This window comes from Mycetomoellerius zeteki, unplaced genomic scaffold, assembly GCF_001594055.1.
Source record: "Mycetomoellerius zeteki isolate Tzet28-1 unplaced genomic scaffold, Tzet1.0 scaffold145, whole genome shotgun sequence".
Taxonomy (NCBI): domain Eukaryota; kingdom Metazoa; phylum Arthropoda; class Insecta; order Hymenoptera; family Formicidae; genus Mycetomoellerius; species Mycetomoellerius zeteki.
The window spans coordinates 1,363,823-1,379,895 of NW_017256393.1; the positions used below are offsets into that span (position 1 = coordinate 1,363,823).

General features: G+C 32.7%; 3 protein-coding genes across 3 annotated transcripts in view; 1 reads left to right on the forward strand and 2 right to left on the reverse strand.

Annotated features, from left to right (window-relative positions):
• Positions 1-1,040, reverse strand: part of IntS8 (integrator complex subunit 8) — a 6,825-nt gene extending 5,785 nt beyond the window's left edge. The window contains exon 1 of the mRNA XM_018462502.1: positions 820-1,040. Coding sequence (XP_018318004.1) covers positions 820-937 — 118 coding nt within the window. The 5' untranslated portion in view covers positions 938-1,040. The remainder of the gene's footprint in view (positions 1-819) is intronic.
• Positions 1,041-2,455: 1,415 nt separating this feature from the next.
• On the forward strand, positions 2,456-13,211 carry DNApol-theta (DNA polymerase theta). The gene is made up of 21 exons (XM_018462778.1): positions 2,456-3,120; positions 3,497-3,727; positions 3,830-4,083; positions 4,155-4,287; positions 4,408-4,609; positions 4,862-5,057; positions 5,128-5,297; positions 5,652-5,919; positions 6,032-6,362; positions 6,464-6,605; positions 6,680-6,923; positions 7,152-7,293; positions 7,746-9,672; positions 9,779-9,984; positions 10,134-10,335; positions 10,429-10,610; positions 11,459-11,578; positions 11,843-12,178; positions 12,313-12,577; positions 12,650-12,867; positions 12,982-13,211. The coding sequence occupies exons 1-21, from the start codon at positions 2,473-2,475 to the stop codon at positions 13,117-13,119; spliced, it is 6,555 nt and encodes a 2,184-aa protein (XP_018318280.1). The 5' UTR covers positions 2,456-2,472; the 3' UTR covers positions 13,120-13,211.
• A 978-nt stretch (positions 13,212-14,189) lies between these two features.
• LOC108732053 (uncharacterized) overlaps positions 14,190-16,073 on the reverse strand; it is a 14,699-nt gene continuing 12,815 nt past the window's right edge. The window contains exon 4 of the mRNA XM_018462674.1: positions 14,190-16,073. Within this exon, the coding sequence (XP_018318176.1) occupies positions 14,190-16,073 (1,884 nt within the window).

The following is a 16,073-nucleotide window of genomic DNA, read 5'->3' on the forward strand; positions in this document are numbered from 1 at the left end:
TTTTTACTCCTCTACACGCTCCCGAAGTTTTGCCATTTAATTTGGAAACACCCTGTATATATATATATATATGTCATTCAACATTATTTAGTATTAGAATATTAAAATATAATAGATATTAAATACAATGGTAATTATGAAGGAGGCGGGGGACCTCACCGATTTTAATGAAATTAGGCTCATTTGACGCATTTTTGCATAAAATGAAAGAATCTAGCAGAAAAAAACGTCGCTCTGTCCCGCGAACCGAGATATTAAGCATTCAAGTTGTGAAAACCGCGTGGAAGTTGTAGTCTAGACAGTGTCCGTTTGGAATATTTTTAACTCATGTCACAAGACAGTCTTCATGGGTTAAAAATATTCGAAGTGGACACTGTCTAAGCTGCAACTTCCAAGCGGATAGGATGTTTTTTTTTTGTTAGGGACGATGGCGTAGACACCTCCCTGAACCCAAACACTACTATTCACACATCCCATTGTCCATTTTTTGTGTTTTTAGACAATACTTTTGTGTTTTTAAAGCGAGTCGGTATGACAGATTTCCTAACCTGTATAGTCGTGAACTTTAACGCTTAATATCTCGGTTTGCGGGACAGAGAGACGCTTTTTTCTGCTAGATTCTTCCGTTTTATGCAAAAACGCGTCGAATGAGCCTAATTTCATTAAAATTGGTGAGGTGGCTCGCCTCCTTCATAATTACCAATACAATATTAATAGACATTTCCATTAATAAAACATTTTAGAAATAATATAATTCTAATATTATTTCTAAAATATTTCGATTCCATACGATTAGCATTATACGCTACAATTGTTTACCCGGGAAAGGTTTTGACAGGTGCTTTTGCAGCAACGAAGGATTCAGCAAAAACTCAAACCATAGTATCGTGTCTGGCGAGATCGGCACGGTGCCCGGTCTGAGTAGATCCACATCCATAACTCCGATATTGTCATGAATATATTGACAAGTAATTAATTTAATGTTGTGTTTTAACACTCGCAAAATACTGTAATATTATACAAACATAACACACTGAACAGTGAACACACATAACAAAAGCATGGATTATGAAGAATGTAAATGATGGAAAACGAATGAAGAATCACGAAGAATACATACTCCATCTTCTTCCTTAAGGGAGCGCTCGCTGCTATTGAGTGCTAGAGACCCTAGAAGGTAGAGTCTGGCCACAATGGGTGCCTTCAGCAGACTCAACAGTTTTGCAACCGTTTTATGATTGGTTGCGTTCAGCAGAACGTTTGTTTTGCAACTGTTGGAAGTTTCCTTCGCGCTAATTGGATCATACTTTTAGATCTAGAAGAATGGTCCTATCTCAGCAGACAATCATAAAATGATTGCAAAACTGTTGAGTCTGCTGAAACTGCTGAATGCAGCCAATATACTGTGGTCTGGCCACACATCGGGAATGTTTTCATTGGTCAATTCCAAAACCCCCTTACAATGGCGTAACCAATCACACAATACAGAAATCGCGCGTATATATGTATATAGATTACGGCTGCGGTCCATTTGACGCTACAAACACTTCGAAGCGTTTGAGTGACCAATCAAAACAATGAATTTTACGAATTAACTAATCAAAAAATACTTCGAAGCTTTTGTAGCGTCAAGTGGACCGCAGCCTACAATATGCTTGAAGTTCTTTCAGGGCCATTGTCACCAAGCTTCGATTAACTTATGCCCGTGTCACACTACGCATTGGAGACTGAAGATTGCGAATTGAGGATTAGAATTCAGCCAATTAGAACGAAACGGATTAAACTTAAAATTACCTGATTGGTCGAATTCTAATCCTTAATTCGCAATCCTCAGTTTCCAATGCGTAGTGTGACACGGGCATTAAGGCCATCACACGTACAAAAATTTTAGTCGGAATCGTAAGGCCGTAAGCAAATCGGCCAATCACAGTCAAGCGTTTTGAAACACGAGATCGTAATTTTGATTGTGATTGGTCGATTTGTTTGCGACCTTACGATTACGATTAAAATTTTTGTACGTGTGATGGCCTTAATGCGAGATGAATTAATTCTCCGACATCAGCTTAAGTTGGAAGCCTGCAAAGTTATTAGGCCGACTAAGTTAATCGAAGCTTGGTGACAATGGCCCTCAATAGATCAAAATTATTTATCATAATATTTATAATAAATATTTATAATCTATGCAATCTAGGACCATAAAAGTATTTACAAAATATTAAAAATATCCAATCAGAAAACAGGATTCCGATAATACGAAGCAAAATTCATCGGAATCCTATTTTCTGATTGGTTGCAAGACGATCGGATGCATTGTGAATCCAGCATATGTGACGCGACAAACTTATAGGGATTTCTTGATTGACGTAGGTTGGACTGATTGAACTGATAGCAACATTCGCTTGGCAATACTGTTCTCAGAATGATTTAAATCGCCTCAGTTATCCGCCGAAAGACTTGCAGAGCGAAGGAATTATGCAGTCTTTCGGCGATGACACTTTACTTGCTTGCATAGACATTGAAAAGAGGCATCAAACTTTACAAAAGCAAACTGGAGGTAAAATCCAAGAATTGCAAGAAGAAAATGTTAGTGATCTTGATAAATATTTCAAGTCAAACTCGCTGCTGTCGGAATTCGCGAACACACAGAACAATGTGGATAAATCAAGATCATCTGATTCTGATACAAAAAGGATAGAAAAAAAGAAGATGTATCCCGTGAAGTATCTTGAGGATAGTATTTTAATTCCCAAAACCAACAGCAGAAGAAATTTATCCCCGGCCTTCAGTGCTCCGAAAGGAAACAGCTTGCCGTCCCAAAAAAAACGGAGTCCTCATAAAACAAACAACGAGAATGTTGATACCAATTTGAAGGAGAAACATCGCTCTGGCATAACTAACAGTACAAAGAAATGCGAAAAATTTAGTACTCAGGGTCTTTATAAAAATAAGTCTTCTAATGACACACAAAATGCAACAAGTAGTAGTGATGTCCTCAGATTATCAGCTGTTAATTCTGCATATGATGAAGAAAACTCGGAATTTGTTATTTCGTCTCCACCTATTGGTACTCAGGATCGTTGTAAATTGGTATCATGGAGTTTGCCGCCAAATATTCTACAAGTATTACATTATAACAAGTTTAACAAATATTTATATGTACATAAAGTATACTACAAGATGTATATTCTTTATTTTGTCTTTTCTTAAATTTTAGAAATCACATCCTTGTAATGTATTGTTGGTATAGCTATTTATTAATTTTGAATTATTTATTAAATACTTATTTATCAAAAAAATAGAATTAAAAATTATATGATAAATTGAGATTTGCTATTTATATATAATATATTTTCGTAATTCTAATTGCTATAATTTTTTAATTTTTGATATTATTTCTTAATATAAAATAACTACTATTATTTGTAATTCCTTTATAGTTATTATATTTATATATGATATTATGGAATTGATTCAAATAATTACTATTATTTTTTAGAAATATATTGCTCGTGGAGTAGAAGAAATGTTTGCATGGCAAATGGAATGTTTGTCAAATCATCTAGTAATGCAAGAGAGAAAGAATCTTGTGTATTCTGCACCTACCTCTGCAGGAAAAACTTTTGTCGCTGAAATGCTATTAATTAAGACTGTTCTAGAAAGAAAGAAGAAAGTGATCTTTATCCTGCCATTTGTTTCTGTTGTTAGAGAAAAGATGTATTATTTTCAGGTAAGATATATTGAAATTGAATTATGTGCACACATTTTAATTTATAGGCATTATTAAAATAATGATGTTTTTTCATAAGTAATTGATAAATTTGATATTCAGGATTTACTGTCTGACATTGGAATAAAAGTGCATGGATTTATGGGAGGGAATGTCCCACCTGGAGGATTTGCCACTACTGACGTTGCAGTAGCTACTATAGAGAAGGCAAATTCTTTGGTGAATCGTTTAATGGAAGAGAACGATTTGAATAGCTTAGGAACTGTGATAATAGATGAATTGCATCTACTCGGTGATCCTAATCGTGGCTACCTCTTAGAATTGCTTCTGACAAAGTTGAAATACATGACTATTCAGTAAGTTTGCTGATGTAATTGAATTGCAATTTGCAATATAACTGAAAGTGTTTCACAATTTAATGTTTTAGCAATAATGGTGTCGATATACAACTGATAGGTATGTCGGCTACACTGCCGAACTTAACTCTATTAGCCAAATGGTTAAATGCGGAACTATACAAGACTGAATTTCGACCCATACCTTTAAATGAATATTGCAAGGTAAAAATACAAAATTTGAAAATTATTTGTATTTTTATATTTTTGGATTTAATTGTATTTCGCTTCAGATATTCTAGAGAAATTTGATATTATATTATTCAAGATAATTTCTACTTATAGATAGGAGCAAATATATATGACAATAAATTGAATCTCGTTAGAAAATTAACAGAATTACAGGAACTAGGAACAGATGTAGATAATATTCTACAGCTTTGCATTGAGACAATAAGCGCCGGTCATAGTGTGTTGATTTTCTGTCCCACAAAGAAATGGTGTGAGAAATTAGCGGAGCAAATTGCTACAGCTTTCTTCAAGTTAGGTCTGCTTCAATTATCTTCAGATTAAATTTGAATAAATATAGATTTGTTCTTACTAAGCATTTCTTTATATTTTTCTATGATTTTGTTTCTCATGCTTTTTGTTTTACGAACTATAGTAATATATTTATTTCTAACTATAGTAATATATTTATTTTAAATAATATTATTTTATTTATTTTATTTCAAAAACAACAAAAATAAGATGTAATTAAAAAAGATCTTTATTTCTTAAATTTATCTCAATCTGTTAGGTTGTGGAGATACAGAGTTTGGCGAGATGTTAAAGAAAGAAATAGATTCCACATTGATCCAAGAAACTCTAGAACAATTAAAACGCAGTCCAAGTGGTTTAGACAATATTTTAAAGAACACGATTTCGTTTGGCACTGCGTTTCATCATGCTGGACTCACGATGGACGAGCGTGATATCATAGAAGGATCCTTCAGGTGAAAAATCTTGTCTTTATTTGGCTTTCTTTTATCTTATGTATTTTTAAACTTGACATTGTTATTCTAGAACGGGATCCTTGAGAGTTCTTATAGCAACATCGACATTAAGTAGTGGAGTAAACTTACCCGCACGAAGAGTAATCATAAGATCACCTTTATTTGGTGGCAGTCCGTTAAATACTTTAACTTACAAACAAATGATAGGACGTGCTGGTCGCATGGGGAAAGATAGCGCAGGTAAGAAATATTGAGATGTATAATGAATATACTACATAATATAATCATCATCTTGATTGTATCACATTGAGAGATGTCTTTCAAGATCCGCTGTGTGATCAAATATAGGAATTTATCGTATTTAATTAGATTTATTCTTATCGGTCTAAATTTGGATTATATTGTTAGATCTCTTTCAGTCTTTCTTTGAAAAGTATGAAAGAAATAATACTTGAAAATAATAAAAATTATATTAATAAATAATTATAATTATTTTAATAATTGCTTATAAGTTAAATTAAGCCTAAAAAGTTATATGAAACATTATTATTTATTAACATTATAAATACAATAACGAAAATTTTACATGTCCAGGAGAAAGTATATTAATATGTAAACCAAACGAACATAATGCAGCTGCATCATTGCTCTCTGCTACTCTGGATCCAATTGAATCTTGTCTCAATGATTCCACGTTATTAATAAGGGCACTATTAGAAGCGGTGGCTAGTGAAGTTTTATACACGTACAAAGATTTAGAGCTGTATATTAATTGTACTTTGTTAAGCTTGAATGAACAGTCTGATGTGCAAACATTTTCTAATGAAGCGATAAAATTTTTATTAGATAATGAATTTTTATTGTAAGTATAATTGAACTATTATATTTAACTTTATGGGATTAAATAATTGCTTGACGATTTTCTTAAAACATTAAAATTAATTTATATATGTATAATTTAACTATTTGCACAGATTACAAACTACAGAGCGAGAATCTAGATGGGTGGCAACGCCGCTTGGGAAAGCATGTTTGGCCGCATCTATACCTCCTAGAGAAGGGTTGTTTCTATTTGAAGAACTACAGAAAGCACGAAGGTGCTTTGTTTTGGACACCGAATTGCATGTGATTTATTTGATTACTCCACTTTCGTCCGGATGTCAAATTGGAACTGTCGATTGGATGACATTTCACGAATTGTGGAACACCATGTCTGAAAGCGAGCGTAGAGTTGGAAAACTCGTCGGAGTAGAAGAGCGTTTTGTGTTATCAGCTATTAGAGGAATTATTAAATCTGGGAAATCGGTAATTGAACGTTTGCTTATTTTAAATACGGAAAACATGAAGTATTAGAATTATATTCATATTGGTTTAAGAATTGTTAATGTGAGTATTTCGTATTACAGTTGAATATACATAGAAGATTCTATAGCGCACTGGCGCTACATGATTTGGTTAAAGAAGTGCCACTTCATGCAGTTTGTAAAAAATATGGTTGTTGTCGCGGAGTATTGCAAACCTTACAACAATCTGCTGCCACATACGCAGGTAAAGCGACAAAGAATTAATAATGATAAATGTATTATTCTGGCAAATTTTCTATAGCATCAATCTTATCTTAGGTATGGTCACACAATTTTGCAAGCAATTAGGTTGGGATTGCATGGAATTATTGATAAGTCAATTTCAAACGAGATTGCAGTTCGGCGTCTGCAGAGAATTGCTAGATTTGCTGCGGTTGCCAATGTTAAATGGTTTGCGAGCAAGAAGCTTATATAAACATGGAATAGAAACCGTAGCAGACTTGGCTATTGCTAATGAACTTAACGTTGAACGCGCGCTTTACAATGCACTCCCTTTTGAAAGGTACGAATTTTATCAATTCATACCTTTTATATATAAATTATCTTTTTGAATATATAGATATAATGGATGTATAGATGTGTAATTGTATGTGTTTAATAGAAAATAAATACTTTTATCTTGCATGTAAACATCGCATGTAATGTATTAGGTTTAGGATTATGTGTGTGTACACACATTTAGTATTAAATCTAGCATATGAATGTTAAATACTTTTTATGTATGTTTTAGCGAAAAAGAATGTGAAGGAGAGTATGCATTTGATGTGGAAAAGAGAAATAAAATGAGAACAGTATTCGTCACTGGAAGAGATGGTCTTACACCTCAACAAGCTGCAATTTTATTGGTTCAAGAGGCGCGGATGTTAATTCAGGTTGATATAATTCTTAAATTTTATAAATAAAATATATTCCTCTCTCTCTCTCTCTCTCTCTCTCTTTCTCTCTCTCTCTTAATTGTTAATTTTGTAATCTAAATCCATTGCTTAATTATTGCTATTTACACTTTTTGTATTTACTCTTATGTTTAATTATTGTTTTTTTTTTATATTTTTATGCTTGATTATTATTTTTATTTTTTGTATTAACTCACTCACTAACACATATTCACTTTCACACAATAACTCACGTAATACTTAAACTCGCCCAGTATTTACACACATTATTGATTTTGCTTTTCTCTAAAAAATGTTCTTTTGCGAAGTATTTATTGTGTAAATTTTTATGAAGGTTGAACACTTAGGGGACTTTGTCCTAGAGCGATAAATAAATATTGATCTCCCTCTCTCTCTCAAATTCATTGAAATAAAACATTGATTATTTATAGAATGAATTGGGGCTGGAGCAGATGCCATGGGAACAAAATGATCAATCTCTACAAGTAAATACATGTACCAAAAATGTTGAAGATATGTCTGACATAAAAGAAAAAATTCAGAGTTTGGATGTAAAGAACTCTCAAAAAATGAGAACATCCATTATAGAAAATTCATTGCATATAAAATCGCCCGTGAATAACGAAAATCGAAAGGGAAATAATCTAAAACTTGATACACGTAAAGAAAGTGAAACTAATATGTCCGACAAGAAGGAAGTAATTGAATCGAACAGTCAACATTTAAATGAAGCTAATTTGTTACCTAAAATCTCAGAAGATGATAGAAATTTGTCTTTTCTCGACTTAAGCAGTCTCGACATAATAGCAAACGATGAACAATTAGATATTCCTAAGGAAGAAAAAAATTTGTCCGCAACTGATAGCAGCACTAAGATAAAGAGAAGCAGCAAAAATTTAGAACAACTCAACTTTATTACTAACGATATACCCAACAAAAAGTTAAAAATTTTCAGCATAAATGAGAAAAATAATGATGAAAATTTGATAAACAAAGACAAAAATGTATCTATTATAAGCAAGGATATTAAACCATCTTATTCTAGGAGTCCTAGTCTATTCGATGACAGTTTGAATCTTGACACCCAAATGTACGATATTCTTGAGCAAAATGTCTTGGATATCACGCATTTGACGGGATTAGATTCTAAAGCATTCGTGAGTGAATTGGACGCCACAAACGCACTGCAAAAAGAATCTACAAGTCCAAATACTGGCAATGTGCAATTGTGTGACAAAAATAATGCGAAAAGTATAGGTCCAGCTAATATACAATCCAAAAACAGTATATTGTCGTGGGGTGATGATTCATGGATTAATTGTGAAGGATGGCTGAAACAGATAGCTCAAGATCAAAATGTAATCCAATCCAAGAAGGAAATATCTAATTCCAAAATAAAAAATATTGTAAATACAAATATATCTCTTGCGTTAAAAAATACAAAAACTTGCACACAAAGCAATAAGGAAAGTACGATTAAAACGGATATTAAGAAACGTATTGCCGCAGTTAAGGAGAAAGCGCCACGAAAATCTAAACTGTCAAGAGAAACAGAGATAGATTCTCCTGTGGCAAATATAATCGTTTTCAGAAAAGAACGAAAGACGTCCGCGGATTCAAATATATCTGATTCAGATGACTTTATCGTTGATTCGCAACACTTTGAATCTCCTTTCAGTAGTAGTAAAAGCCATACAAGGACGACATTAGAAAAAATGCGTAAGCTGCGTTCTCAGAAATTTATTGATGAGGATACACTAACGGAAATGAATAATTGTCCAATAAATTCTCCTATAAAAGAAATATCAAATGATAAGGTAGAGGATAAAATAAAAAAAAAAGAACGGGAAATGACGTCAAAATTGAAAGAAATTTCGGCACAAAATCCATTATCTGCAAGTATCGACAGTATTATATATAATTCCGAAGATGAGACGGCGAATAATTTGATGAGATCAACTCTTAAGACAAAACAATATGAGACACAATCGAATAATTTAGATAAAAATGTAAAATTGAAGATAGAAAATATATTACCTGATAACAAAAAAAATTTGTTGAACGAAACGATAGAATGGAATACATTGAATATTGTGAAAGTTGCGAACAATAGAGCGACTTTTAATCTGTTCAAACGCGAAGTATTAAAGAAACGAAATATCGCGTTAGCTTTACATTGTGATTTATATATAGATAATACGACTAATATAGGCTCGAAGATTTGTGCTTCCAATGCAGAAGGAAAACGAAAGTCCAGAAGGTCTGGGAATTATTCGCATGGAAATAAAGAAATTCGCGGTGTTGCAATATCCTGGGAGAACAATATTGCATATTATATCTCTTTCAATAATTCACAAGGTAACAGATATGTCAGGATTTTTTCAGTTAATGCTTTTTAATGGTTTCTATTACTTAAATTTTCTATTACTTAAATTTTAATATAAATATTACAATTGTTCCGCAGAATCTAAAGTTTCTGGAAAGGAACAAATGGCTCTGTTAAAAGATCTTCTTTATGATACAAGTTTGTACATGAAATGTTTCGCGACAAAAGATATATACAAACTCCTGTATCAATGCTGTGGAATCACCGCCAAATGTAGATTTCTTGATCCCGTAATTGGGCATTGGTTATATACTAATGGTTCTGAAAGAAATTTCAATGAAATGGTAAGATTTCAATTACATCTTATTGTGCGAAATCTAAGGATTAAGCTTAGTAATATGAATGTATTGTTAAACAAATGTCAACTTAAAAAATTATTAATGCTGTGTGAATTATTAAAATCGCATCAATACATTCATCAAATTCTAAATAGGTACTGCAATACTTTCAACAAGGGAATGTTATAATGAAACGTATAAAATCTTGTTACTATGCTGGTCCCGGGATGGATGCACAAAATTCTTTACCAGGCGAGTTTAGATCAGCAGCAGAAGCTGTGCTTACGTGGCATATGATGGATAATATTATGAATAAATTAGAAGAACTTAATCCTGCTCTACTTTATACACTTAGAGGTATAATGGAGATCATATAAATATATATCTCTATTTTATAATATATCTCTATTTTATAATACATCTATCGTAATGTATAATATCCATTTTCAGAAGTAGAAATGAGAATTATGACAACTTTAGCTTGTATGGAATTGTCAGGCATTGGCGTGAATCTAAAATCTTTGCAAGAGTTATCGTCGGTTGTGTCAAATGAAATGCAATCTTTAGAAACGAAAGCTTACGATTTAGCAGGTAGAAAATTCAATTTTTCGTCATCCAAAGAAGTCGGTCAGGTTTGTAAAGTAAAAATTTTATATATATTATTTTTTGTATATATATATATATATAGTAATATTTATACATACACACATTGTATATACACACAGGGTGAGACAAAAGTATCGGAACTCCTGAATATCTCTCGGAAAATATGTTTTACAGAAAAGTGTTTTTCAGACAAAAATTGTAGGGTTTAAAAAAATCTTTTTACTCTGATTTTTTTTTTATTAGTTTGACCTTGGGTGGCGTCGTCAAGTTCAGATTAAGCTCAAATCTATTTTTTTAAATGGAAATCCCCATTTGCATATTCTTGTGTAGCTTATCTCGAAAGCTTTTCAAAATACTATAACAAAATATTTTTCCATTAATTACTTTTTGGGTTATAAGGATTGAAAGTTACAGTATCGCCAGCATTAGTATTATTTGTGATGTCCAACTGGTGATGATTAAATGTTGTTAAGGGTCATAATCTTGATATTGTATGTCAAGGCGTTTGAAAGTTGTTCCTTTTATTTTCATTTTTGTAAAAGTATTTTGTTTTTTGAAAAGCTCTCGATAAGCTCTCGATAAGCTACAAGAATATGTAATAAGAAAAATGGGAGTTTCCATAAAAAAAAAATCGTTATGACTTTGATCTGATCGATCTTGACAATGCCACCCAAGGTCAAATTGATAAGATCAGTAAAAAGATTTGTCTTTTTAAATCCTACAACTTTTCTCTGAAGCACTTTTCTATAAAATATATTTTCTAAGTATTCAAAAGTTCCAGTACTTTTTACCACACCCTGTATATACATATACATTTTTAATATACATATAATTTTAATATTTATATAACACATACATTATATACATGTCACAGGTATTAGGATTATATAAAGATAAAAAAGTCAGTACAAGCAAAACTGTTTTGGAAAAATGTGATAATCCGATATCGACCTTGGTGATTTCCTGGCGAAAATTAAATGCAACAAGAACAAAAGTAATTATATGATAAGTACTTATTTATTTGTCTAATATGCATGCATATGATATATATTGCTATATTATAAAGCTAATAAATACTTTTTTATTTATCATATATTTTTTCTAATGCAAAAATTTTTCTTGTATTTCTTAATTCATGTTTTTCTACTTAAAAAAATTTAAGATATAATAGAAAATATTATAAAAAAGAGAGAGATATAATAGAAAGAAAAATTTAATAAAATTATATATTTTATCGGGGGTATGTTTCTGCCTACAGATGGTTTATCCATTACTTAATCTGGTCCAAGGAGACTCTCGTGTTTGTGGTAATTGTATTACTTGTACAGTGACGGGAAGAGTCTCGATGCACGAACCAAATTTGCAAAATGTGCCAAAAGATTTTAGTTTTGCAGACAATAATCTTGTCGTGAGTGTAAGGATGGCATTTGTACCAGCTTTAGGCAACATAATGCTATCCGCTGACTATTGTCAACTCGAATTACGTCTTTTGACTCATTTTTCACAAGATTCGGTATTGTGTAAAATCATGAAACAGCCGGGTGACATTTTTAAAAATATTGCTGCTAAATGGAATAATGTAGCAGAAGAACAGGTACCCACTGATATAATAATGAACATACCGCAAAATCTATATATATTTAGTATTGTATTATTTATGATTTAGTTACCTTTAAATATCATACATATCGTTTATTTATTAATTATATTAATTGTCCGAATATCTAGGTAACTAGTGAAATGCGTCAGCGTACCAAGCAATTATGCTACGGTATGATTTATGGCATGGGGGTGAAATCATTGGCCGAAAATCTATGTATAAGTGAATCTGAAGCTCAGGAGTTTTTAGAGTCTTTTATGAGTGCATATCCTGGCATATATAAATGGTTAAATGATGTATTAGAAGAAGCACATCATGATGGATATGTGACAACATTACTTGGAAGACGCAGACAGCTTCCGGATTTAAGTAGTACAAAATCATCTGTGAGAGGTGAATATTGATTATCATATATTGATGTTCGCATTTTATGATTTAACAAATTGTATATCTGTTGAATTGTAGCACAAGCAGAACGACAAAGTGTAAATACAAAGGTACAAGGTTCTGCCGCAGACATAGTTAAGAAAGCCATGATAAGTATAGAAGACAAGATAAGATGTTACTTTCCGGATTCGGCTATAATATTTCCAGAAGTGCATACCACTCGCAAACTACGAAGCAATTTGCAACAAAGAGGTGGTTATTTAGTTTTACAGTTACACGATGAATTATTATACGAAGTAAGTACTATCAATTTTTTGTAGATCTACTATAAATTTAAATTTTTTTTAGTCTTGTAACAACTTATAAGATGTTACAAATGCAAAAAAGGTAATTTTTTAATGTTATTTCAGGTCAACTTAGCAGATTTAAAGGAAGTTGCTGTTATAATCAGAGAATCAATGGAAAATGTGTGCCAACTTACTGTACCATTGCCAGTAAAAATCAGAGTTGGACCTGCATGGGGTGATTTAAATGATTATCAATTTTAGCAGACATATCTAATCATAGCACATTAATCATTAATTTTAAATTGCTATTTTTATATATTTTTAAATAATTGATCATGGTTAGACTATATTTATAGATCATGCTAGTATTTACCAAATATTTATACATGTTTTTTATATTTGTGGAAATTTTGAGTATTTGATTGTTTATCTTAACTTATATTATTTATACTATTTTCATCAGCCATAGAGATTTAGAATCAATGACAATTGTAAATAGTTAAAATGGAATCCAATATTTTTCGATAAAGCATTAATTATCATATTTAAAGATAAATTTAAAATTTTTTCCATATTTAAAAAAGTTTTTTGATATTAAAATTTAATTAAATCGCGTTTATATTTAAAAGTAAAATATTACACGTAAAAAAACTTATCAAAATACTACTCCAGTGAAAATATTTCATCTTTTTCCAAATTTATATTTCTTAAATTATAAATATTTTTAATTGTTATCTCTATCTATTTATTATACTCTATTTATCTCTTTATTATCAGAAAAAAATAGTCATTAATATATAATATATAATATATAATAGAAATTAATATATATAATAGATAATAATATATATAATAAATAGTTTTATATGTGATGGATTGCAATATCTCTGATAAATTTTTATATTTATATTCCTTACTTCGGAGCTCAAAAAAGAATGATTATAATTAACGTTTCTTCAATAAAAAAATATTTTTAATATATTTCTCTATACATATCTCTTCTTTTTATTTTAATTTTCTTTTATTCTCTATGAAAAAAAAAACAATAGAAAATTAAATCAACACTGTTAAAAGAATATGAGATTTAGTACTGGACTTCGTTCATTAAATATAATAATATGTAATATGAAATATTACTAGTTTTCATTAATATATAGTCTTTAAATTATATGATGATTATCATTAATGATATGATGATATAATTTATGAAGAAATGATATTAAATTCACACGTATGGAGATACAAGACAATATAAAAAGAATTGTTTACAGAAAATAAATATATTATTAACAGTAAAAAAATGGTATTTATTTTAATGAACATCTTTTGCACTATATTACATCGCTAGGCGGCGCCAACGATTGATGCAATTTCGTAACCGCTGTTTGCACTATCTGCTGGAAAGTCTCATCCTTGCTGGTTACATCCAAATTCAACAAGTCTATATGCGCCTTCTTACCATCTACTGTGACATAGAGTTTCTCGCCTTTGAATATCTTGGGCACGGAATCCTCGCCGAACATCTCCTGCAGCATCTCTATGAGGCACTCCTTGAAGTGCATCCTGTCCATTTTAGTGGGTGCGGGCAAAACCTTCGGTGACTGATCCATTATTTCGGCCTGCAGGATCGCGGTGAGAACGGAATCCGCATACATGTCATTCACTGGCGTCGCTATCCATTCCATCGTGATGATCTTGCCATCAATCGTGACGTCGACGTTCTTGAATATTCTCAGTTTCTTATCATCTACGACTTCCAAGTGACCAGCTATCTGTGTCAATAGGTGCTTCAGTACAGGTAAAGATGCGGAAAAGTATATGCTCTGCCTTTGTATAACTTGGCTCATACTCATGTCTGTATACTTGGACAGATCGCATGGTGCTAGCATATGATAATTGAAGTTCCTCTTGACCAATACACCGGATAACGTCTGTCCCGGTCTAGGAGTTTCCATCGCTAGCGTACCCATCACCTTGGCAGTCTTCTCACCCCTGAAGTAGAGTTCCACCGCGACTGTGTTTCGTGGATTATGTATTTCCATGGTGGTGTTGGGATCGTCCTCGTATTCCCGTTGTAACGCTGCTTTCAATCTACCCATTTCGTTCTGCTCACCATGGACTAGCACTACATGCGGTGGTTTTAAAGTGCGTATAAATTCTGACGTTTGCTGATAGTCGGTGTGAGCTGAGAACGAAATGTAATCAACAGACATCTTCAATGGTAACTTTTGCCCTGACATAGTCGTAATCTCCTCTGGTTCCGACAAGATAGTCTTCGCTAGCGTGCCTTCCACACAATAGCCAGCTATAATCACCCCGTTTTTAGCATCTGTACACCAAGATTCGAACAACTCTCTGGATAAGCCACTCTGCATCATACCGGGTGAAGCCATCACTACGCATGGACCAATGTCTTCAAAGTGATCTATGCCCTTCAAATTGGAGATATGCTTGAATACGAAAGGGTTGTTGATGGCTATCTGCCGCCTGATCTTGTCATTCATTGCGTTCACATATGTCTGATAAACAGCCATACACTTCTTTGCCAATGAGGAAGCATAATAGATTGGTATCTCATGTAATTCCGAATGCTGACTCCAATATTCGTCCAAAATAAGGAGGAGCTCTTGTGCTCTTCCCAGAGCAAATACAGGTATCAAGCACCTGCCACCCCTGTTGACAATCTCATGTACAAGATTCGTGAATCTACCTTCTCGATCCTCTCTCTTCTCATGAATGTGAGTGCCATAAGTGGACTCTGTGATGAGTACGTCGGGATGAATATTCGGGATCTCGGCGGCCATCAAATGTCTGTCTTCCTGCCGACTAAAATCTCCCGTATATAGAATCTTTACACCTGCAATCTCTATCATGAACATAGCAGCACCCAACACGTGACCCGCGTTATAGGCCCAAAACTTGATTCCGAACATGTCTTTCTCCTCGTGGAAGTTAATCGTCTCTATTTTGTCCATACTGGTCTCCAGATCCGATTCCGTGTACAGCATCTGCTCAGTGGCTATGTTGCTCACCTTGATGTAATCCGATAGTAACCAGCGATAAATTGCTTTGGTGGCGTGCGTCATAAAGCAGCGACCCTTGAAGCTCGTCTTTAAAAGAAACCAGGGTAGCGCTCCGCAATGATCCAAGTGAAAATGGGAGATCAGCAACAGGTCAATCTCATCGGCCTCAACAAGGTCGACGAACGGAAGAGC